At 40.3% G+C, this 22,871-nt stretch overlaps 2 protein-coding genes across 2 annotated transcripts in view; both read left to right on the top strand.

The window, feature by feature from the left end:
* The window catches only part of LOC113119502 (atrial natriuretic peptide receptor 1-like), a 113,562-nt gene extending 106,519 nt beyond the window's left edge, over positions 1–7,043 (top strand). Inside the window, exons 18-22 of the mRNA XM_026289033.1 lie at positions 3,356–3,479; positions 3,628–3,696; positions 4,085–4,259; positions 4,404–4,502; positions 4,698–7,043. Of these exons, the coding sequence (XP_026144818.1) occupies positions 3,356–3,479; positions 3,628–3,696; positions 4,085–4,259; positions 4,404–4,502; positions 4,698–4,849 (619 nt within the window). The 3' untranslated portion in view covers positions 4,850–7,043. The remainder of the gene's footprint in view (positions 1–3,355; positions 3,480–3,627; positions 3,697–4,084; positions 4,260–4,403; positions 4,503–4,697) is intronic.
* A 1,403-nt stretch (positions 7,044–8,446) lies between these two features.
* Positions 8,447–22,303, top strand: ints3 (integrator complex subunit 3). Its single transcript, XM_026289034.1, has 29 exons — positions 8,447–8,798; positions 9,293–9,376; positions 10,283–10,366; positions 10,488–10,601; positions 10,697–10,781; positions 10,863–10,929; positions 11,041–11,182; positions 12,434–12,563; positions 12,667–12,764; positions 12,851–13,042; positions 13,127–13,214; positions 13,371–13,450; positions 14,277–14,368; positions 14,503–14,609; positions 15,492–15,611; positions 15,839–15,968; positions 16,057–16,111; positions 16,196–16,299; positions 16,481–16,645; positions 18,080–18,233; positions 18,314–18,382; positions 19,257–19,332; positions 19,662–19,775; positions 19,857–19,905; positions 19,988–20,155; positions 20,781–20,881; positions 20,987–21,059; positions 21,152–21,305; positions 21,405–22,303. The coding sequence occupies exons 1-29, from the start codon at positions 8,715–8,717 to the stop codon at positions 21,477–21,479; spliced, it is 3,054 nt and encodes a 1,017-aa protein (XP_026144819.1). The 5' UTR covers positions 8,447–8,714; the 3' UTR covers positions 21,480–22,303.
* The last annotated feature ends 568 nt before the right edge of the window (positions 22,304–22,871 follow it).

Genomic DNA, 22,871 nt, shown 5'->3' on the forward strand with positions numbered 1-22,871 from the left:
GTTCCAAGAGTTCTGGTGGTCATGGCAGAAAGTTTGTAGGAAATGCCCAATATCTTAAATTTTCCTCTCCATCTGCCCATTAGACAGTGGTATCCAGACAAGAGGTTTATGGTCACATCTTGGAGGGAGAAGAATGCCTTTCATACTCTGGAGAAACTGTGGGCCATGATCAGAAACAATGTCCTCAGGAATTCCGTAATATCTTAAGATATTGTTAAACATGATCTCAGCGGTTTCCATAGCTGTGGGTAAGCCGTTGAGGGGGAGAAGATGGCAGGATTTCGAGAATCAAACAATGACTACTAGAATACATGATGCCATCTGAGACTAGCAGGTCAGTGATGAAGCCTACCGCAGGTGTGACCAAGGACAGTTGGGAACGGGCAGCGGGAGGAGCTTGCCAGATGGTAGGTGACTGACCTCTTCGGGAGCATAGAGACAAGACAGGGGATCCACCTTTACATTTTTGGGGCCAGGACGATAGGAGATGGTAAAATGTAATCTAGTAAAGATGAGAGCCCATCTTGCCTGACAAGGATTGAGTCTCTTGGCGTCTTGTAGATACTGCAGGTTCTTATGGTCAGTGAGGACAGTGAAGGGGTGATGTGCCCCATTCCAGCCAATGCCTCCATTCCTCCAGGGCTAACTTGATCGCAAAGAATTCCTTGTTGCCAGTTTAGTAGTTTTTCTCCACCTGTCTGAGTTTGTGAGCAAAAAAGTCACATGGATGGAGTTTAGCTGGAGTCCCCTGCTGCTGCAAAATCACTGCTCATACTCCCGTAGTTGAAGTATCTACCTCCACCACGAAAGGCTTGTTAGGGTCTGGGTGGATGAGGAGTGGTGCAGTAAGTGAAAGCTTTCAGTGCCTCAAAGGCCTCCGTGGTAGCTCCTGACCAGGAGAGTTTTGGGTTTGTCTCTCAGAAAATTGGTGAGTGGACATGTAATGAAATTGTAGTGGTAAATTAATTTTAAATTAAAAGTTTGTGAAACCCAGGAGACGTTGAAGTTCTTTGATTGTGGTTGGGACAGGCCAGATTGATGGCATTGACCTTCCCCTCATCCATCTGGATACCAGCATCACTGATGACATAACCAAGGAACTGCACTCAGGATTGATGGAATGAGCATTTTTTTTATTTTTTTTGCTTTGAAGAACAGATGAAATTCTCTAAGGCGTTTCATGACCTCCACAACGTGTATGTGTAACTCTGCAATGTAGATGAGGACGAACAAGTGGAGATGCTAGATCACCTCATGCATAAAGTCCTGGAATAAGGAGGGGGCATTTACCAGTTCATACAGCATGACAAGATACTCGTAGTGTCCAGTAGGGGTCACGAATTCGGTCTTCCATTCATTCCCCTCATTTATCCAAATGACGTTGTATGCACTGCGGAGGTCTAACTTGGTGAAGGCGGTGGCTCTGCAGAGATTTTGCAAGGCCATTAGGACAAGTGGAAGTGGGTAGCAGAACTTGACGGTACTCTTGTTTAGTTTCAGGTAATCAATGCAAGGCCTCAAACAACTGTCCTTCTTGGCAACAAAAAGAAGCTGGAAGCAGCAGGGGACGTGGAAGGACAGATGTAGCCTTGATGTTACACTTCCTCAATGTACTCCTCCATGGCATTCTGTTCAGAGAGTGACAAGAGGTAAATCATTCCATGGGGCACTGGCTCACCCAGAATCAGATCTATGGCACAGTCCCATGGCCCATTTATAGACCTCATCAGTTTTCCAGGAGATGGTAGGATCATGTTGCACCAACCAAGGATGCCCTAGGATCACATCGGTGGTGGAATCCTCCAGAACCAGGAGATGGATTATTTCCTCATGCAATTGTCCCACTTGCAAGTGAAGAGGACCCACACTGTGACACACATGTCTCCTGCTGAGTGGTTTTCCAGTCAACTACTGGAGACTTCTGGAGATGAAGTTCCTGGCTGACCCAGAGTTGAGGAGGGCATGTACTGGAAGGGAGATACCGGCGGCCGTAAGTTTCATAACAGTGGTGAGGGGCTGCATATTAACTATTGATGGCTTAATGACACTCACCATAGGTCGCGGCGGATAAATTGGGCATGCCGCAATTACATGCCCTCCAACTCCACAGTACAAACGTAAGCTCTGCCGCTCCCAAGGGGAGAGTCAAGTGTAGGAATCATCATAGGCTGCAAGCTGGAGTCGCACTCTTGGCTCCCGTCCTTGCCTGTAGGTGGTCAGAAGTGCCTGCTCATTCCATCCACTGGCTGTTGTGAGAGTTCTAAATTTGATGGCATAATCATTTATGGACAGGGACCCTTGACGAAGATGACATAATTGGTCACAGACAGAGGTATCGCCCACAGGTTTACCAAAGACTCGGAAATGTGCCCATTGAAGCGCCCTCAGCAGCAGGGATATGATGAATGCTATTTTAGTGCTTTCTGTTGCATAAAGATGTGGCTGCATCTCCAGTGCAAGTGAACACAGAAATCCATTGCACACCTCCGCCAAGCCAAAGAAAGGTGCTAGTTTGGCCATGGGAGTGATAAGTATTGTACTGGTACTGGCAGGTGAGTATTAAAGTCAATATCTCAGTCTTTAGGGAAGATGAGGAGAGTAATACTGTAACTTGGGTTCACAGGAGATCATGGAAGGGAGACAGAGGACTGCACACACCTCAGACGAAGGACAGACTGGGGAATCCACGGTGCCGATGGCTAGGACGGACACAGGAGAACACACTGGAGGAAACACAGGAGGTAAGTATAGCAGTAAGGTAAGTCTTTCACTTAATCTCACGGATATCAGAGAGAGTCTACTTCATATGAATGAGATCGGACACTGGAGTTATATTAGGTGTGTGCTTATGAATGGGAGCTGAGGGTGATTGCTGATCCATGACAGATGCTTGTTATCAGAACTCAGGTGATGGTGTTCAGCCTTGTGATGGTGTACAGCCTTGCCGGTCTGTGACAGAGCTCATATTAAGAAATGTTTCTTGAGCATTAAATCAGCTTATTAGAATGATTTCTAAAGGATCATGTGACACTGAAGACTGGAGTAATGATACTGAAATGCACTCAAATAGAAAACTGTTATTTGAAATTAATATTATTTTACAATTTTGCTATATATTTGATCAAATAAATGCAGCAATAGTGAGCATAAGAGACTTGTTTCAAAAAACATTAAAATATATTACTGACCCCAAACTTTAAAAAAACAAAAAAAAAAAAAAAAACAATCAAAAAACAAAAGTTATGTGCAATGATTATTTTGTCTTGTTTTGTTTTTTCAGTTGAATACATTTTTCTCACTGGCTTGAGGCTCTATCTGATTGTGTGTGTGTGTGTGTGTGTGTGTTTTGTTTCAGCTCAGTGGCTGAGCAGCTGAAGCGAGGTGAGATGGTGCAGGCAGAAGCCTTTGACTCAGTCACCATCTACTTCAGTGACATTGTGGGCTTCACTGCATTATCAGCCGAAAGCACACCCATGCAGGTCAGAAACCCTCTGTAAAGTGGTAATTCAGAAAACGCTCCTCAAACAGACGTACAGAAATAATTATAGCCTATTTTTTTTACTGTGACAATCGTGAGTGCAAGATTGAATTCTAGCTGATCTATTTGTCTATTTGCACCTGCCACAGGTGGTGACGCTGCTGAATGATCTCTACACTTGCTTTGATGCAATCATCGACAATTTTGATGTGTACAAGGTAATCCCAGATAGTCGTTACGTTAACTTCTTCTTCATGCTCGATTAGCTCAAAGGGATAGTTCATCCAAAATGAAAATTAGTCATCATTTGCTCACCCTCATGTTTTTTTTTTCCTAACTTGAATGAATTTCCCTCTTCTGGTGAACACGAAAGAAGATATTCTGAAGAAAAAAAACAGGTTCCGGCAGCCATCGACTTCCATTGTATTCTTTTCTGTACTATGGAAGTCAATGGCTACCGTCAACTGTTCAGTTACACATATTCTTCAAAATATCTTCTTTTGTGTTCAACAGAAGAAAAAAACTAAAATCTGTCCTTTTAAGATGTTTCTCACAGTCTCTGCCCACCACTGAGCTGAACGATGTGTTTTTGTGTGCTGCCCCCAGGTGGAGACCATCGGTGATGCCTACATGGTGGTGTCAGGCCTTCCTGTGAGGAATGGGAAACTGCATGCACGCGAGATTGCCCGCATGTCTCTGGCTCTGCTTGAGGCTGTTCACTCCTTTCAAATCCGCCACCGACCCGACCAGCAGCTCCGGCTACGCATCGGCATCCACAGCGGTGAGGATCAGGGGTCATGAAAGTGTTTAATAGAATACAAGTACAGCACACAGCGGTCTGGCCTCTCTGAGGACATCTCTGTGTGTTGATGGCTGTCTAATGAGAAGATTTGACTGATGGTTATGTGTGTGTTCATGTGTCCAGGCCCCGTGTGTGCAGGGGTGGTTGGTTTGAAAATGCCTCGGTATTGTTTGTTTGGCGATACAGTCAACACAGCTTCACGCATGGAATCCAATGGAGAAGGTGAGGCGCCTCCAGACTTTTGAAATGATTGTGTTCCACACTTCTGTGGCATCTATTTTTCCCTGAAGTCCATTTATAATGTATTTGTATAATGTCAAGGTTTCTTGCACTACAACAGTTGTACAGAGAAAAGAGTGTGCGTGTGTGTGTGTGATTATTTCATAATCTTCTATTCACTGATTCCTCCCCCATCAGCCCTGAAGATCCATGTTTCAGAGGCCACACGGGCCGTCCTGCAGGAATTCAACTGCTTCCAGCTGGAGCTCAGGGGAGATGTGGAGATGAAGGGGAAGGGACGGATGAGGACGTACTGGCTGCTAGGAGAGATCAGCTCCAATAATGCCTAAAAACTGACAGACAGAGAGAAAGAGCAATGCACCAGAGAGGAGAGAACAAAACAAATGCATCTATAACGAGCACCGGGATGAAAGACGGTTTCCTCAGAAAAAGACTTAGAAAGTAATGTTTCAAAACTGGGTCTTGTTTATCTTTCATTTCCCAAACGCTTCATGTTATTGCTTCATGGGAACCTAGCTGTGACTTTTTTCGCCAAGTAAACTCATGAAAGATGACAACACACAATCAGATCGGTGTGAACGGATCGAGTGTTTACGGGTCTCGTAGGAGTTTTGAATTTTGTTTTGTCGTGATAGGTCTTCGTCCAGATCCTCATGTTCATGTTATTGGTCACACAGAGACACAGTGCTGTAGTCACTCTAGTTTTTTAACCATCTGAAATGTTCTCGATTCCTCCTCTGGGATGCAGGTCAGTTCAGATCTCTTCTATCTGCCAAAACTGATCCAGTCAGCAGAGAAAAGTTATGCACAGAAGATAAATAATAATAAATGTCTAGTTTGGTTAAGAAAGCAAAGAAATGTGCAATGATGGATTTGGTTCTCAGATCTCAAGAGCATTTCCCTACATATGTTGCAATAGTGTTTCAGAGAAACCAGTACAGGGTTGTTCTCGTCTTCATTTGATAGCAGGATTTACTTTCCCCTTAATGTCATCAAGAAACACCAACACTTTCAACTTCCAGAATGTGAGATATTTCCAAATGGAACTTAATTTAATATCTGGATTTTGAGATTCCAGTCGGATCCATTCATGTGCTTGGATTAAAAAAAAAAAATTGGGGTCTTTTTATTTTTATTTTTTCAAGAAATGAATACTGTTATTCGGCAAGGATGCATTCAATTGATCAAAAGTGAAAGTAAAAACATTTTTAATGTTACAGAATATTTATATTTCAAATAAATGCTGTTCTTTTTAATTTTCTTTTCAACAACGAACCTTGTGTCACAGTTTCCGTCAAAATATTTAGCAGCATGATGGTTTTCAACATTGATATTAATAAGAAATGTTTCTTGAAATCAGTAAATCTGACACTGAAGACTGGAGTAATGATGCTGAAAATTCAGCTTTGATCACAAGAATAAATTCCATTTTAAAAAATATTCAAATAGAAAAGAGTTATTTTTAATTGTAATAATATTTCACAATATTACAGTATACTGTATTTTGATCAAACAAATGCAGCCATGCTGCGCACAAGACTTGAAAACATCTTATCAACCCCAAACCTTTGACCAGTACTAGACTGTTTTTAAAAAATCCCTCTATATCATCATTTCTATACTTTTTTGCAAAAAAATCGAAGAACAAAATAAGTATGTGACACACAGCTTTAATAAAATCAAACTAGTAGTGATGCAAAAAGCGAAATGTGTATGTTTTCTCGATGTTTTGTTCTTCGAATCTTCATTCATGTTTGCTCAGTGTTTTCTGATTACATGAAACTTTCCAACCAACAGCTTCCTGTTGCCCACGACAAAATCCCAGCTATGCCCAATTCCATCCAGCATGAAGTTTTAGATGAAGTGAAGTCACATATTCCTCCCCCATTCTGAAACCTTTCACAGATCCTGGGGTTTTGTAAGGTGTCAGTTCACCTCCCTGTGTCTAAGCGGAGATAATGAGGATGTGGACAGAAACTTTCCCTTCTGCGATGACATCCACTGAGCCATCGAATCTCACCGGCTCAGAGTCCTCTGGGATGGCTTTTACATTTCAGCACAATCCGTAATCTTTGGTCCACTTGCTGTGCTGAAGACAGCATACAGTACATCCTGAGAGGAAACAGGCCAACATTAAAAGCCTTGTTAATCACGCTGCTCTGTTTTTGAAATATATATGAATATCTTGCCCAGATGTAATTAATGCTGTGTTTTCCACATCCCTTATCTTTTGCTGTCAACAGTAGCAATGCAGGAGGTGGACGTGACAGCAGTCGTATTGTGTCATGAGAGCCTGATTGATAATGTCAGATGTACAGTCTTTAAGCAGCAGCTCTGTTGGGAGGGCATGAATAATGATTGTATTGATGAATCTGTCGTCTATGTGTGGTTTGAATAGCTGGGTCTGTGGGGGATAGTGACATACATTACGACAAAGTCTTTAAGTGAAGTTTAAATTGATTCTTGTGTTTTTTTATGTTTGAGGGGAGGGGGATTATGTAAAATAAACATTAAAAACACTGAGCCATCTTCACTCATTTGTGTGCTGGTGTACACTGTGGTATTTGTCTCACAAGGCTTTTAAAGGGGTCATCGGATGCCCATTTTCCACAAGTTGATATGATTCTTTAGGGTCTTGAAGGAGTCATAGTATGCTTTTTCTCTTTTTCAACTTATAGAAAGGGGTAAAGATTTCACTAGATTAAAAAAAAATACTGGGTGGATCTTTATCATTATAGGGTGGTTGTGTACACACATTTCCAACATCCGTTGACCCCTTTAAAGAATAATGCATTTAAGAGGTTAGCACTGCTATATTAGCACTTTTTAATTATATTTTGGCAGGTAGAGAGCATTTATATTGGGATAAATTGCCATGTGTAATTTCTGTTATCCATTGTGTTTTCCATTTTTGCAGTTTCATAAATATATATTAATTGTTTTACTGTTTAAATATAACACTGTTAGAATATATTTACTTATTAATAAACAACAAATATGTTTACTGTATATTGAAAATATGCAGAATAATATTTTGTGTTAACTTATTACTCTATATTAAATAAGGAATTGCTGCTTTTCATAAATTGAAAAATATGTGACGATATATTTACTTGTATATACTTGAATGTTATTTTATATTGAATACATATTCTACTATATACACATCAGATAATATGGTATGTATATATTAACACTGAAAATAAGTAAACTGAGAATATGCTTTATACGCTTTAAACATGCTTCCTGTATATCAAATAATATCTAATACTAATAAAGTAATCTTCCACAACATGTCTGTAATTAAATTGTATAGCCTATATAATGGCTTTCAGCAATATTTAATTAAATATACAAAATCGTTTTGAAACAGAAATAACAGCATATAATAAATATTTATGAAAAATATAAATTGCTCTTTTAGTACGCAGTGATACATGGAATTGATTGCATTTTAATATAATCATAATTTTCGATTACAATTTTATAATTGTAAAACAAAACCTAATTACAATTAATATAGGCCATTATTAATTATAATTAATTATAAAATAAAGATTATTGTTGTTTATTTTGTTATTGGGTTAGTTATACTAGTATAAATATATATATATATATATATATAAAATAATATTAAATATAATATATTGAAATATTCGAATAATATTGTTAAGAGGAGAGCCCCAATAAGACACAATGTCTGTTGTTTCCATATTTAAAAGTCAGCACGCATTTATATAGGTTTCTGTCTGTCTTCTTTTTACCCACATGTTTACACAGAAGCAGCGTTCTTATCAAGTTGCACAAGCTTCTTTTTGTCGAACGGGTCTCGCTGACAGTGCCTTCACCGTGATTGGTCAACTGCCACGTCAATCAAAATACCCAGCACGCGATTGGTATAAATTAGTCGCTCCGCTCCGCCTTCACTCCGCGTTCGGAACACTTCCGCTGAGCCTCCATGCCCTGCGGAAGTTGAATTGTTACAGTCGGACACTGTGGAAACACTGGTGCGGTCGCGCGAAGGTGGCGATTTAAGAGTCGTAAACACACTGTAGGCGCCTAGGACAGGGCGGAGAGAGGGTTAACTAGTTCACAATCACAACTGACACACGGAAACAGTGAGGGAAGGGTTTCAAACAGCGCCCCAAACCCCCGTCAGGTCCCGTGTGTGTGGGCGCAGCGAGGCGGGAGGAGATGGAGACCTCGTCGGCTAAGGGTAAAGCGCAGGGTCGCCTTCTGGTGTCCACCAGCCTGGACGCCAAAGATGAGCTGGAGGAGGTAGGGATCGACTCATTACCCTCGGTCGTCAGCATACGAGCCAGTGCGTCCTTCACAGCACACGTCTGCGGAGAAAAACATGGGGATAACTAAGTACAATAACAAAAGGACGAGCAGAATGGAGAAGTTGACACTATCAGACTAGTAGCACAGGGCTGATCGTTGCAGGGATGACTTGTGTAGCCTTTTATTATCTTATCTGTTCATTAAGATATAAAGGAAGGAGTTGAGGCAGCGGTGTAAACATGATATGTGTTGAACATTCAATGATGTTATCATGTCATACATGTACTGATGACAGCTGATGGTGTCAGTGACTCTCTGATGGGGAAGGGGTTACAAATTAATGCAGGAATGCCTTTAATTGAGATTAGACCTTTATGCATGAACTATTAGTAGGATCTGCAGAATTATTTTGTTGTTTGCTGTTTTTGTCATGGCATGTATCAATCCATATTGCTCTTTACTCACAAGTTTGTGTGTGTGTGTTTCAGCGCCTGGAGAGGTGTGTGAGCATCACAACATCTATAACCAATGGACTGTCGGAGCGAGAAGCCAATGATGCTCTCACTGCTCATGTGAGTGTTTATCAGTTACACCCACTTATGATAACACATCAGAATTCCCAAATCCTGATTTTTTTAATGTATTTATTTATTTTTTATTGTATTATTTTGCAGGCCTGGAAAAGTAATGTAAATTTGTAAAATTATAAAAAGACTTTAATGTAGAATTGACTTTTTCTCAGTTCTTTAGATATTGTTCTTTTTGAGTGTTTGCATAGACAAAACCATGCCCACATAACTTGAAGATATGTTTACTCTTATTGTTGAAGTTTGTATGCTAAATATGATCATTTAAATCTATTGCTTGACATAGACATTGCCGTGATTTTTACATTTATTTTAAAATCTGATTTTTTTTCTGCCAGTTATCAATCAGCTTTTAAACAAATAAAAATTCACTGGTCAAAAAATACAGGATCCCTGTTATCCTACACATGTAATTCATGTGAAACGGAAATTGAGCTCCTCTTTGCTGTTCATAGTGTGGAGGTCCATCCTTTTATACTTTAAGAAATGCTAATTTAAGCAATAAATATTCAGAAAAGCTGAATTATCAGCATCACTACTGTAGTCTTCTGTGTCACATGATCCTTCAGAAGTTATTTAAATATGCAAATTTTGTTTTTTTATCAGACAGAAGAACAGCATGACATTTAGCCAATGCCTTCTGGTTAACGGTTAATGCATGTTGAGCTGTGGTGCTCACGTGAGGTACATGGGATTGAATCTGACTTGTAATATCCCGATCCAACTCCCCTATCTCTGTCTTATAACATTTCATTCATGACTGACTTGCAGTTTGAGATCGATAAAAGTGGCTAGAAGGTCTAAAATAAAATTCAAAAACAATTTGATAACACTTAAAGAAATCGGCTTTATTTCGAGCCGTTGATGGTTAATGAGAATGTGTGTGTTCAGGTGTGTAAGGGTCCACAGCAGCATGAGGAGGTGTGTCTGGGTCTCTTCATGCTTCTGCTCACAGAGCCCCCACAAGCACAGAGGGTACGTTAATGCTTCATACACAAGATCTGATTAACATACATACATGCATACCACAGAAAGCTCTTGTACTTGCACTGTTCTCCCAGAATCCCACCATTAATATTGTTGTTGTGTCCTGCAGTGCTACAGAGACCTGACGTTGGTGAATCGAGACGGTATGAATGTGCTGCTCATCAAAATCAACCAGATCCTCATGGAGAAGTTCCTCAAGCTTCAGGAAGTGTGCCGTACACAGGTGGGCTCCAGTCTGATGTCATGTGGCAACACTGAATTTAAGAGTAACACAGTGCTGACGTCTGGTCCCGTGTGTGTGTGTGTGTGTGTGGGCAGCTGGTGTGGTTGATCCGAGAGCTGGTGAAGAGCGGAGTCATTGGAGCAGATGGGGTTCTCATGACGCTCATGAAGCAGATCGCTGGTGCGTTCACACACGGCTGCAAATCATGCTATATTTACGGTGTATCCCTACATCGTGTGTCTAACTTGCGTCAATCTGCAGGGGGAGACATCTCCAACAAGAACATGTGGTTGGCAGAGAACGTGTTGGACATCTTAGTGGAGCAGAGGTGAGACCGCATGCTGTGTGACTGGTGCACTGTGGGCGATAACGACGTCCATGCATATAGACCAGCGTGAGTTTATTGGCAGCTTCGTGAATGTGTTTGTGTGATGGACAGAGAGTGGGTGCTGAAAAGCGGGATGTTGGTGGCCATGTCTGTGTACACGTACCTGAGGCTCATAGTGGATCATGGGACGCCAAACCTGCTGCCCCTCAGACAGAGAGAGGTGGACTTCTGCATCGGTCTGCTCAGAGAGAGGGTGAGTTCTGCACACAGTGCTGCTTTTTTGTGTTATTTTTGTGATATGTTTTGACCCCCACAATGAAATCTACAGATCTAAAACATATTATTGGGGGATATGATTTTATGTCTGTCTATTATAATCTTATTAAGATCTCACTGATTTGCATTAAAAGCTACATTATATTAAAAGCATTAAAAATCTTTCTTTTGGCCATAGCTTTTCTGCCATCTCACTATGTCATACTGTATTAACCATAAAAGTCTAACCTACAGTTTTCTACAATTAATAAATTAAGCTTTTCAGGCTTAAAAATGATTGCACGATGTAGGTGAGTTTTTTTTTTTTTTTTTATGGTGTAGATACACACATGATGCAAAACTTTTAAATCTGGATCACAACTTTCATTAATAATATTATCTTTATAAAAAGCAAAAAAAAAGGCCAGGAATGAAAAGAAAGATAAATAGGTTTTATTCAGAGCAAGCCACCATAGACTCATTTCAGGGGCGCTCCCCCTGGAGCCTGCAGAGGTGAAGTGTCTCGCTCAAGGGCACTAAAGCAGGATTGGGATGTCTGGATCTGGGTCAGCAGTTTCCAGGACAGCACTTGGGATTTAACTTGTGACTTGGGCTTGAACCAGCTGTGATTAAATTAGGCTGCCAGCAATTATTCAACAGATTCACAGACAGCGTGAAATCGCAATTGACTGTACGTACCTTATGTAAATATTCCTGGTCTTTGAGTGCACTGGAGCTTTAACTAACAGTGATATTGATAATCAAATAATGGTCAAATGACATGATGGTAAACAAATTCAATATTTATATCTGTAATATACACTAATGTTCAAATGTTTAGGGTCAGTAAGATTTTTTTTTTAATGCTAAATGAAGGTGTATTTATTTTTTCAAAAATATATTAACAGCAATTTTGTGAAATATTATTACCTTTTTAAATAACTGCTATCTGTTTGATTAGATTTTAAAATGTAATGTATTCCTGTGATCAGTGCTGAATTTTCAGCATCATTTCACATCAGTTTAAAAGAAAAACAGTTGCAGCTGCTTAGTATTTTTGTGGAAATCTTTTTAACAAAATTCTTTGACAAAAAGACAGTTCAAAAGTACTGAATTTATTTTCCATCCACTCAAATTCTAATGCATAAAACTGTATTTTTTTTCTGTAACATTACAGATGTTCTTGCTGTTGTCATTTTTTGTTTCCTTTTCAATGTTTTTAAGTTGCTATGTGTCTGTGTTTTAACAGTTCATGGAGTGTTTTATCATCGGGAGGGATCTGGTCCGACTCTTACAGATTGTGGCTCGTATTCCTGAGATGGAGTTGCTGTGGAGAGACCTGCTACACAATCCTCAGACCCTTAGCCCACAGTTCACAGGTGTGTGTGAGCGGGAATTTACACCGTAATGCATGTTAATAGAATACACAGTAAAATCTGTGTTTGTAACTAAATAGTTCTGTCGTGTCCCGTCCTGCTGCAGGTATATTGCAGCTCCTCACCGCTAGAACCTCACGCAAGTTTCTGGCCTGTCGACTCACCCCTGACATGGAGACCAAGCTGCTGTTCATGACCTCACGGGTAAGTACACACAAACACTGACACTGGAAACCACAAGACGTTTATGACTTGAAACAGTCAAACCCTCTTGCTCTTCCTGGCTGCAGGTTCGGTTCGGCCAGCAGAAGCGCTATCAGGACTGGTTTCAGCGGCAGTATCTGTCCACAGCTGAAAGCCAGTCGCTGCGCTGTGACCTCATTCGTTACATATGCGGCGTGGTGCATCCGTCCAATGAAGTGCTGAGTTCTGACATTCTGCCGCGCTGGGCGATCATTGGATGGCTCCTGACTACCTGCACTGTAAGTAAATACTAAAAACCTTCCATTTGTAATATTTTTCTAGATGTCATTTTGGATTCCATATCAATCTGTCTCTCTCTGCAGTCTAATGTTGCTGCATCTAATGCCAAACTGGCCTTGTTCTACGACTGGCTGTTCTTCAACCCAGAGAAAGACAGCATCATGAACATCGGTAAGAGAGGCAGGAAGCCATTATTGTGCCATTTAAATTGGACTCTGCAAATAGACCTGTACAAACCACATGCTTTGCCTTCACTCAGTCTCTGGTGCTCTGCTTTTATTTTCCTCTGATATCTCTCTGTCTCTCTACGGACTCTTATTTTTTCAGAGCCAGCCATTTTGGTGATGCATCACTCCATGAAACCACATCCTGCTATAACAGCCACACTACTGGACTTCATGTGTCGGGTGAGAAACTCTCTCTCTCTCAGTCTCTCAGAGCTTGTTAATGTCATACACAGTAGTGTGAGCACTGGCCACAAAATAGGATTTACAGTTTTAAACATCAAATAGTTATGGTGTTAAATTCATTTTTCTAAATATTTTTTTCCTCAAAGTATCATGACTTTCAGTGTAATAACAGTAATGCTTTACAATAAGATCTTATTTAGTTAAGTTTAGTTACTGCATTATCTAACATTAATGAACATTACATTAGTTGCAGTATTCTCTTAATCTTTATTTACATTAATAAAAATACAGCTTACAGTTGTTAGTTCATAACATTATAATTACCAAAGATTGATACATGCGTTTTATAAAATCTTATCAACAAAGACATAAAAAGATGTATATTCATATATAGATGTAAATTCATATAGCTTAATGTGAAGTGTAACTGATTTTTTTTTTTTTTTTGTCACTTTAAATTCAAATTCTTTCCATTAACTATGACTTTTGTCTCATTGAACTACTAATTTGCTGCTTATTAATAGTAAGGTAGATGTTAAGTGTAGGATTAGGGATGTAGAATGTGGTCATGCAGAATATTTATGCTTACTCATGCTTTATAAGTACTAATAAACAGCCAATATGTTAATAATAGGCATGCTAATAAGCAACTAGTTAAAAGTGAGAATTGGTTCCTATACCAAAGAGTTACCTTTTTTGCCAATGCAGCCAAAACCGTGTGTGTGGGGGGAAATTCTGAGAGGAATTTACAGAGGAAGTTCTGTGTGTTGTGAATTCCAGTCTTTCAAATCTTGGGTTAACCTGCTATTTTATTCCACTTCAGATCATCCCAAACTTTTTCCCTCCTCTTGAGGGTCAGGTGCGGCAGGGCGTCTTCAACTCTCTAAACTTCATCATGGAGAAGAGAGTTCTGGCGTGAGTTTATCACACACACACACACACACACACACACACACACACACACACACACACACACACACACTCATTAGCATGTGCTCATACAGATACTTCATCGAGAATGACCCCTGCTATCACTCTCGCTCTCTCAGTCACCTAGCACCTCTGTTTGACAACCCTAAACTGGACCGTGAGCTGCGCTCTATGCTGCGAGAACGCTTCCCAGAGTTCTGCAATTCCCCCTCGCCGCCCACTGAAGGTCAGAGCTCCACAACATGTTCATTCTCAGTCATGTCGAAAACAACAGCTCCGTAACCATTTAGTCCACCAGAAATATTATACAAACAACATATATGATTTGGGATGCCCTAAACTGGCATATTAATCTTGATAGACCTCTTTTGCTAGGAAAAGGGATTTCTGAATGTTTTTTCTGTAGTTCAGAATAAATGAAGTGCTAATTTAAGTCTTGCTAAGGCTTGTGTTATCTACTTTCCCATCTCATCAGTGAATGCTTTAGCAGAAATATGAAGTTTGTGTAGTGGTCCTCAGCGTTTCTGACTCTTTGTCAAGGACTATATTTAAAGGCCCTCAGAGATATTTCTGGTACTTCACGGTTATAACAAAGCTGCTCCGTTTCCAACTGGTTTAGTTACAGAAAATAATATAGAAAATATTATTTGGTATGTGTATCTATTAATATTTAATTGAAACAATGAATAAAATAATTAATAATCTCTAGTTCCAGAAATTGGTCTTTTGGAGTTTACACTTTCATATTACCACTGATTTTACAACTTATCTCTTCATCTGCGATTTTAGAGACATTTTTTAAATACTTTAACAGCAATTTTTAGGTAATGAAATATTTTAGAGCTTGACATTACTAGTAATATTCATATTCATTATAAAAAAAATCTCATTGACATTAATATTTTATTACTTTCTGTAACTTTTCCAGGTTGAAAAATCTTACTTTTAAAATTCCATATCCGTTTTTTTTTTTTTTTTTTTTTTTTTTTTTTTTAAGAAATTCTGGTTCTTAATCAGTGTAGTTTGAAATAGAAATTATTAAAGTTAAAATCTCAAAAGTTATGGCATGTTTTATTGTTGACATTTTTTGTTCCTGTACTCTTTGTAGTAAAAATGGAGGAATCTGTTCCCTTGGAGATGGACAATCATGTGCTTGATAAGGAGGATGGCTGCTATGACCACACGGATGCTACCTTCAGTGATGATGAGGAAGAGTTGAACAACAAGAGTAAGATGCTTGCCGTAATGGCAGATAACACTTTAGATCTGAAGCTCAGATCAACCGATTACGGCCCGGCTTCACTGCGTTGGAGTGGAGCGCATGTTCTCTGCTTTAGTATTCAATCATGACCGAGTCTAGATCAGTGGCTCTGCCTCAGAATGATGCCCATGACCCACTTCTGTATTTTCAGTTCACATCAGTGCAGCATGATATGATCCCTTGTTTATCCCAAGGTAAAAAACGAGAGTTCAGGTTCCATCAGCTGAAGGAAACCTACATCGACGAGCCTCCTGACATCACACCGTTTGTGGACCAGTTGGACGAGGCACTTAAAGAGAGGGTTCTGCAGCTACAGAAAGGAAGGTGAGACACCTGATTAATAACATGTATTACAGTTAGAATAAGATCTCAATTGCATGAGTCTCCATTTATACGGTTCTTTCTCTCTCAGTGACACAGAAACGCATTGTGAGGTCATGCAGGAAACTGTGGATCTTATTTTAGAGGTGAGCCTTGTTCAGAGTGAACATTTTATTCAGAGCTTTAAATACGGTTAATGATACACACTTTTTTTTTTTTTTCTATTTCAGGAGGATTTTGACTCTGAGCAGATGTCCACTCTAGCTTCTTGTCTGGCTGAACTGTTTAAGAGTCACTTCAGGGGAGATGTGTTGCCTGAGGAGATCACCGAAGAGTAGGTTTCCCTCTCTTTCTCGACGTCCTGTCGGGTCGGTTTGCACATTATGTGCTGGTTAGTGTTAGATATGTGTCTTGGGTTCCAGCCTGCATTGTGTCCTGATTGCCCTCCGTATATTCCTGTCACTATTGTTCGTTTTTCTTAATGAAGAGGCTAATGGGATGCTGTGTGTGTGCAGGTCACTGGAGGAGTCTGTGTGTAAGCCGGTGTGTCTGATCTTCAGGAACCTGTGTCAGATGCAGGAGGACAACAGCGGCTTCTCTGTCCTGCTGGACCTGCTCGCCGAGCTCTACCAGAAACAGCCCAAAATCGGTTATCATCTGCTCTACTACCTCAAAGCTAGGTAGGGTCAAACAGTCCAAATTATATCATCCAAGTGATGAGCAACAAGATATATCGCCATGACACACCAAGTCTGCCAGTGTCAGGCCATAGTTGAGCACCAGACTGATCCCACCGATGGCTTTTTGGCCAATTGAGCATGTTGAACTGGCAGCAAAGCATGTCATTGAGGGAGCTCACAATGACTGGCTGTTCATCTTAGCAAAGCAGTACATGAGAAGAAAAGCATTGTGACGAAAACAAGTAAACAACACACCCAAGAGGGCAAACATAGAAGTCTCTGGTCATTGTTTATCAGCAGTCTTAGCCATTCTGGTTCCCCTTTTTGAATGACAAATACTGGAGAGTTAATTGACCCATCGCAAGGAGTTTGATTGACAGGTGATCTGACCAATCATGATGCAGAATCTACCTTTTTTTTTTTTTTTTTTTTTTGGCTAACAAACCTAACAGGAGAGTGAACTTGAACTTGAAAGTGGTGTGTATTGACATCTTTCCATGGGTGAAACAAAACACAGAACCCTCTGATGTTCACTTATGTTTATTTCATGCTATAACTAGTAAAGAGGAAGAGATGATTGCTTCACGTGCCGCTTGAACTGAGGTGCTGCACAACACATTAAACAGCCACAAAACGGTATTTATTGCTTGAATTAAAAAATAAAAATAAAAAAAAACCCTGACACATTTTTTAAGCTGAGACTTTTTGTTTCATAGTAGAAGTAACCTGCTCTGTCTTGTCTGTCGGCGAGTTGTCCGTTTCCTCTTTGCTTCATAACTTGATGTGTGTAGCAAGAGCGGTATGACCTGCAGGCACAGAGTAGAGGTCTTCTCCGGTCCTAAACTCTGTACCCGACCCAAATCATCCCAACCTGATGTGCATAAGTGTTTTTTATCCTGATGTCCTGCTGACTGATTTGGTCATTATTTACATGTTTATTATTACTTTATATTATTGCCTGCCTGATGGATAAGTTATTTGTGAGTTTGTCTTTCAGTTGTGACCAGTGGACTGGAAACATAAATGTGATACCTTGATAAAAATGACGTTAATAGCCCAATAAATCATTGAATTCGCATCGCTATCCACCTCATCTCAAGCAAAGATCTTCTGCACATAAAAAAGTCCTGCATCAACACACAGTGTAATGAAGCGAGTAGCTTTTCCCGATGGATCTCATATCTATAAGATGGATTTCTGTGTTCGAGGTTATTGGGTCCATTTGGAAAAAACACAATTATTTTAAATTACCTGAGGCCACTAATACTGAACCCAACCCGTGTCCTAAAACCTTTTGGGACCCACCTCAGGTTTTCACATCCAAGTAGACCTATGAAAACCTTAAATACAGAGCATATATTTAAAGAAATCCCCCCCTGTGCAATTTGATAAGCACATCCAACCCTACTCTGAGCTGTTTTTGTGTCTTTGCAGCAAAGCGGCGGCGGGGAAGATGAGCCTGTACGAGTCCTTTGCTCAGGCCACGGCTCTGGGCGACCTGCACACCTGCTTGATGATGGACATGAAGGCCTGTCAGGAGGATGATGTGAGGCTCCTGTGTTACCTAACCCCCTCCATCTATTCAGAGGTAACCCCTCATACTCCAACAACATGTGCCTGCAGCAGAGGTTTCCCAGCCGTGCTTGACTTTCTGTGTCTGCTGTACAGTTCCCAGATGAGACCCTGCGCAGTGGAGAGCTCCTCAACATGATCGTGGCTGTCATTGATTCGGCACAGGTTTGAAATATACACATTTAAATGGAAAGTTGACCCAAACATTTACTCACCTTCGTGTCATTCCAAACCAATAAGACTTAAAGGTGCTGTAGGGAACTTTTGTAAAAAATATATTTTTTACATAATTGTTAAACCTGTCATATGTCCTGACAGTAGAATATGAGACAGATAATCTGTGAAAAAATCAAGCTCCTCTGGCTCCTCCCAGTCCTCCTATTGCCATTTGCAGAAAGTCATGCGCTCCCGGTAAAAAACAACCGATCAGAGCTGCGGTCCGTAACTTTGTTTGTGTTCAAAATGTAGAAAAATGTATATAATAAGCGAGTACACCATGAATCAATTTTCAAATCCGTGTTTTCGGCTTGTCCTGAATCACTAGGGTGCACCTATAATAAGTGTTTATATCCGGACTATTTTAGATTGCTTCGGGGATACCGCGGTGGAGTAACCCAGTACCTTTGTGATTCTTCATAGACATAAACAGAGAGAAGTAGTTCCGGCTACGATGTTCTTCCGCAAGACGCAAGCAGTTCTGTTTATTAACCGCTAGAGCGTCAAAAGTTCCCTACCGCAGCTTTAAATTCGCTTTTGAAAGACAAATGAAGATGTTTTTAATTAAACCGTTGAAAGATTGTTGTCCTTTCATACAAAATATATTATACCAAAAATCTTCAGATGCTTCAGAAAGTTCATAAAGACAAATAATTTAGTTTGTAAAGATGATCAGATTTAATTTAGACTAGCAAGAAGGATGTGACATGAGGGTGAGTGATGAAAAGAAATCCAATTTGTGTCTGTACTTCCCTTTAACACTGATCACAGTTGTTTTTCTTCAAATCTCTTGTAACCTCTTACTCTTGTTGTAACCTCACAGCTTCAGGAGCTGATGTGTCACGTGATGACGGGTAATCTGGTGATGTTCCGTAAAGACTCGGTCCTCAACATCCTCAGTAAGTTTACAGCAGTTTTCAAGCTCTTATGGTTCACCATCTGACCCCACAAGTCTCTGTTCAAATTGCAGTTACACCTTACAAACCAAATGGCAAGTTACTTTTCTCTAAGAGATTAAAGAATCATATCAACTTGTGGAAAATGGGCATCCGATGACCCCTTTAATGGAAATGTTAGTTTTTCACTCTGACAAATGTGAGCGTCAAACAGACGCCTGTGCTGAAAAAGCTATAGAGTAAAATCTAGTTGTTTATCTGTGTGAATGTGACAGACATTTATCCATTGCTTGGTCAAGCTCATTTTGTTTCTGTGCATCTGTGTGTTTTAGTTCAGTCTCTGGACTGGGAGACGTTTGAGCAGTACAGCACATGGCAGCTTTTCCTGGCACACAGTATCCCTCTGGAGACCATCATCCCCATTTTACAGCACCTCAAATACAAGGGTAAGTGTCTTTCTCCATAGACACACTTTGAATCTACACATGCTTGGTCCAGCTGTAATCATCTTCGCTCTCTACTCACAGAACATCCAGAAGCTCTGTCCTGCCTGCTGCTGCAGTTACGAAGAGAAAAGTAAGTGTTTTCACACAAATGGTTATTAATCTTGTCTGCTGTGGGACACAGTCCTGATTTATTTATTTATTTTGTGCTGAAGGCCGAGTGAGGAGATGGTGAAGATGGTGCTGAGCCGACCTTACCACCAAGAGGATCAGTTCACCACCAGCATCCTGCGGCACTGGGCGGCGAAACACGACGACCTGCTGGGAGAACACATCAAAGCCCTGCTCATCAAGAACAACAGCATGCCCCGGAAACGACAGAGGTAATGACATATTCAGCCCTCCCAACTGACAGATGGATGTGGAGTGTTTAAGGCCCGAGATTCAAGCTCCAGTGGATTTAGCCCAGGGTCTGTAGCCCTGGAGAAACATAAAATACATCAAATATTTATACTGTAAAATTAACCAATATTATGAAGATCTTGCCAGTGGGCTAGTTGTCTGCCCACTCATTGTCATGACTAGCAAGTGTGACGGCCCCAAGATAAAATATTTAACACCGTCTCTTATTTAAAGCTCAGTAGCAAATAGCCAATATTGCTTAGGTTTGATCTATTTCACAAATCTATTATTAAATGTCCTTCAAATAAATTATTAAACGCACAAGGAATGAAATTCAAGTCATACCCCATTATTTTGTTTATGTACTACCATTCTTAAGCTCAGCACTGTTCAGCAATTAATTTTTTAGAAAATAATTTAATTCAGCATATTTGAAATCATAGAAATAAAGTTTTAAACTGTGTTAAAATTAGAAAATGCCTATACACAATCACTAATATTTTATGATTTTACTGTGTTCCTGGTCAAATTAATGCAGCCTTTCAATAACATTTTAAAAAATCCTACCGACACATGATTTGAGTTGTGTGCTGTGTTTTTGTGAAGTTTGAGGAGCTCCAGCAGTAAACTGGCTCAGCTGACCCTAGAACAGATGCTGGAACATCTGGACAGTTTGAGACTCAATCTCAGCAACACCAAGAACAACTGTGAGTTCAACAGCAGACTCTGCCAGACCATAAAATACCACTAAGCACTGGTTCTCTGTTTTACTGTTTATATTGATTGAAATAATGTTCTTCTTGTTGCATCAGTCTTCTCCCAGACGCCCATATTACAAGCCCTGCAGCATGTTCAGGCCAGCTGCGATGAAGCCCACAAAATGAGGTGTGTCTTTTGCTTGTTAAAGCAAAATTATTATCATTTATTTGATCAGTCTTATCTTACTTCATCATTACCGTTTTCTTTTCTTCTGCCAGGTTCAGTGATCTTTTCTCGTTAGCTGAGGACTATGAAGATTCCACCAAACAACACAAACCTCGACGCAAAGCCCCAGCATCCTCGCCTCGATCCCGCAAGGGGGCGGCTCCTCAACCCAGCAATGAAGAGGAGAGCGCGTCCACTAGCGCTTCGGTAAATCCACGCTCGCAACATGACATCATCACAAAAGCCATATTATTGTTAACGATGTACAATTCATTGTTTAAATGGCCTTTGTTTACTGCTCTCCAGGAGGAAGAGGATTCCAAACCCAAAGCTTCCAAGAGAAAACGGAAAGCGTCTGCAGTAGGATCTGACAGCGACTGAGAGGACAAACCCTCATCTATCTCCACGCCGACCACACCCAGCATAACCACGCCCCCTCTGTGATGTCACTGGATGCTATCTGCCAATCATCTGCTCCAGCAACTCAGGGGCAGCCTGCCCAAACACTCTCCTCCTGTAGGGGCACAACTCTTTCTCTAGACTCAAATGCAGTGGAGTCTGGGAGATGAGTCTCTGCCATCTCTAACCATTGGACTCCTCGGCTACTTCAAGCTGGAGAGTTTGGTTAAGTGTGAGGATGGGCGCCGTTGGGGCGGCTAAGCCTGGAGAACCTACATCCAGACTGGCATAGACTGACAGACGGCCTTAAAGAAGAGGGTTACTTAATGTTCCCCAATGGCCCTCCCATAAAAATACATGGTAATGTACTTCAAAGAGCAATGTACCACTGAAGGTAGTGAACCCAGACTGTAACATGAAGTACAGGGATCTTAAACTGATCGAAGATTTTACCGGTTCATTTTGGAGTAGTGGAAAGCAGATGGGGTGTTCAGATTCAAGCCTTTTATCTTTTCATGTTGAACAGACCTTTCCCCTGTGCCCATCATAAATAAAGATTGACTCTCTCTGTGCTGTTTGGACGCCGTGGCTCTTCAGAGTGGAGCTGAGACTTTACAGAAGGTCTGAGAGTTTTTATCTCATGTTTGAAATGAAAGCAGGACCTACAAATGGAGGACTCGACTTGATGGACTTTTTAAAGAATTCTTTCTACTGACTTATTTTCATAAAAACAGATTGTAACTATGTTAAAGGATTATGATATTAATAAAAAAAAGGGCGGGAAAAGATTGGTTTTCTTACCAAAATGTCATGTTTGAAGTCTTGCATTCTTGTTGGGATGTAAACAAACCTATTGGCTGTCCTCAGTAACATACTCCCAACACTCAGTATTATTTACAATGTCTTTAGTGCAATCCTGATGCTACCAAAAGGATGGGATTGATTTTACAGTCACTGTTATGCATTACACACAATTTCAACTTTAAATTCGACATATACAAAAGATACATGATGTATTCTAAAGATAATTGTCAAATCCAAGAAAGCTTTACATACCTTTATTGGAAAGGGTTTAAACAACGTTTTTATGCTTGTGTTCAATAAACCATAATCAATTATTGCACATGCAGCTGTGGAACAGTCCTTTAGGCATTTACGGTATTCCTGGTGGCAGGCAATAATAAAGGTCTCAGTTACAATAACTTATCACATTAAAGAGACCTTTCTAGTGATTCTGAATAACACTGGGTTCTTTGACATCCCAAAGTCCTGCTGCAGATCTGGCCAGAGCTGTAATCTGCAATGTAGTGTAAGAAAAGTGAAAGCTGATCATCCTTGTAAAAACTGTGTTTCCCTCAAGACTTGTCCAAAAAC

This window comes from Carassius auratus, chromosome 19 (genome assembly GCF_003368295.1).
Source record: "Carassius auratus strain Wakin chromosome 19, ASM336829v1, whole genome shotgun sequence".
Lineage (NCBI taxonomy): Eukaryota > Metazoa > Chordata > Actinopteri > Cypriniformes > Cyprinidae > Carassius > Carassius auratus.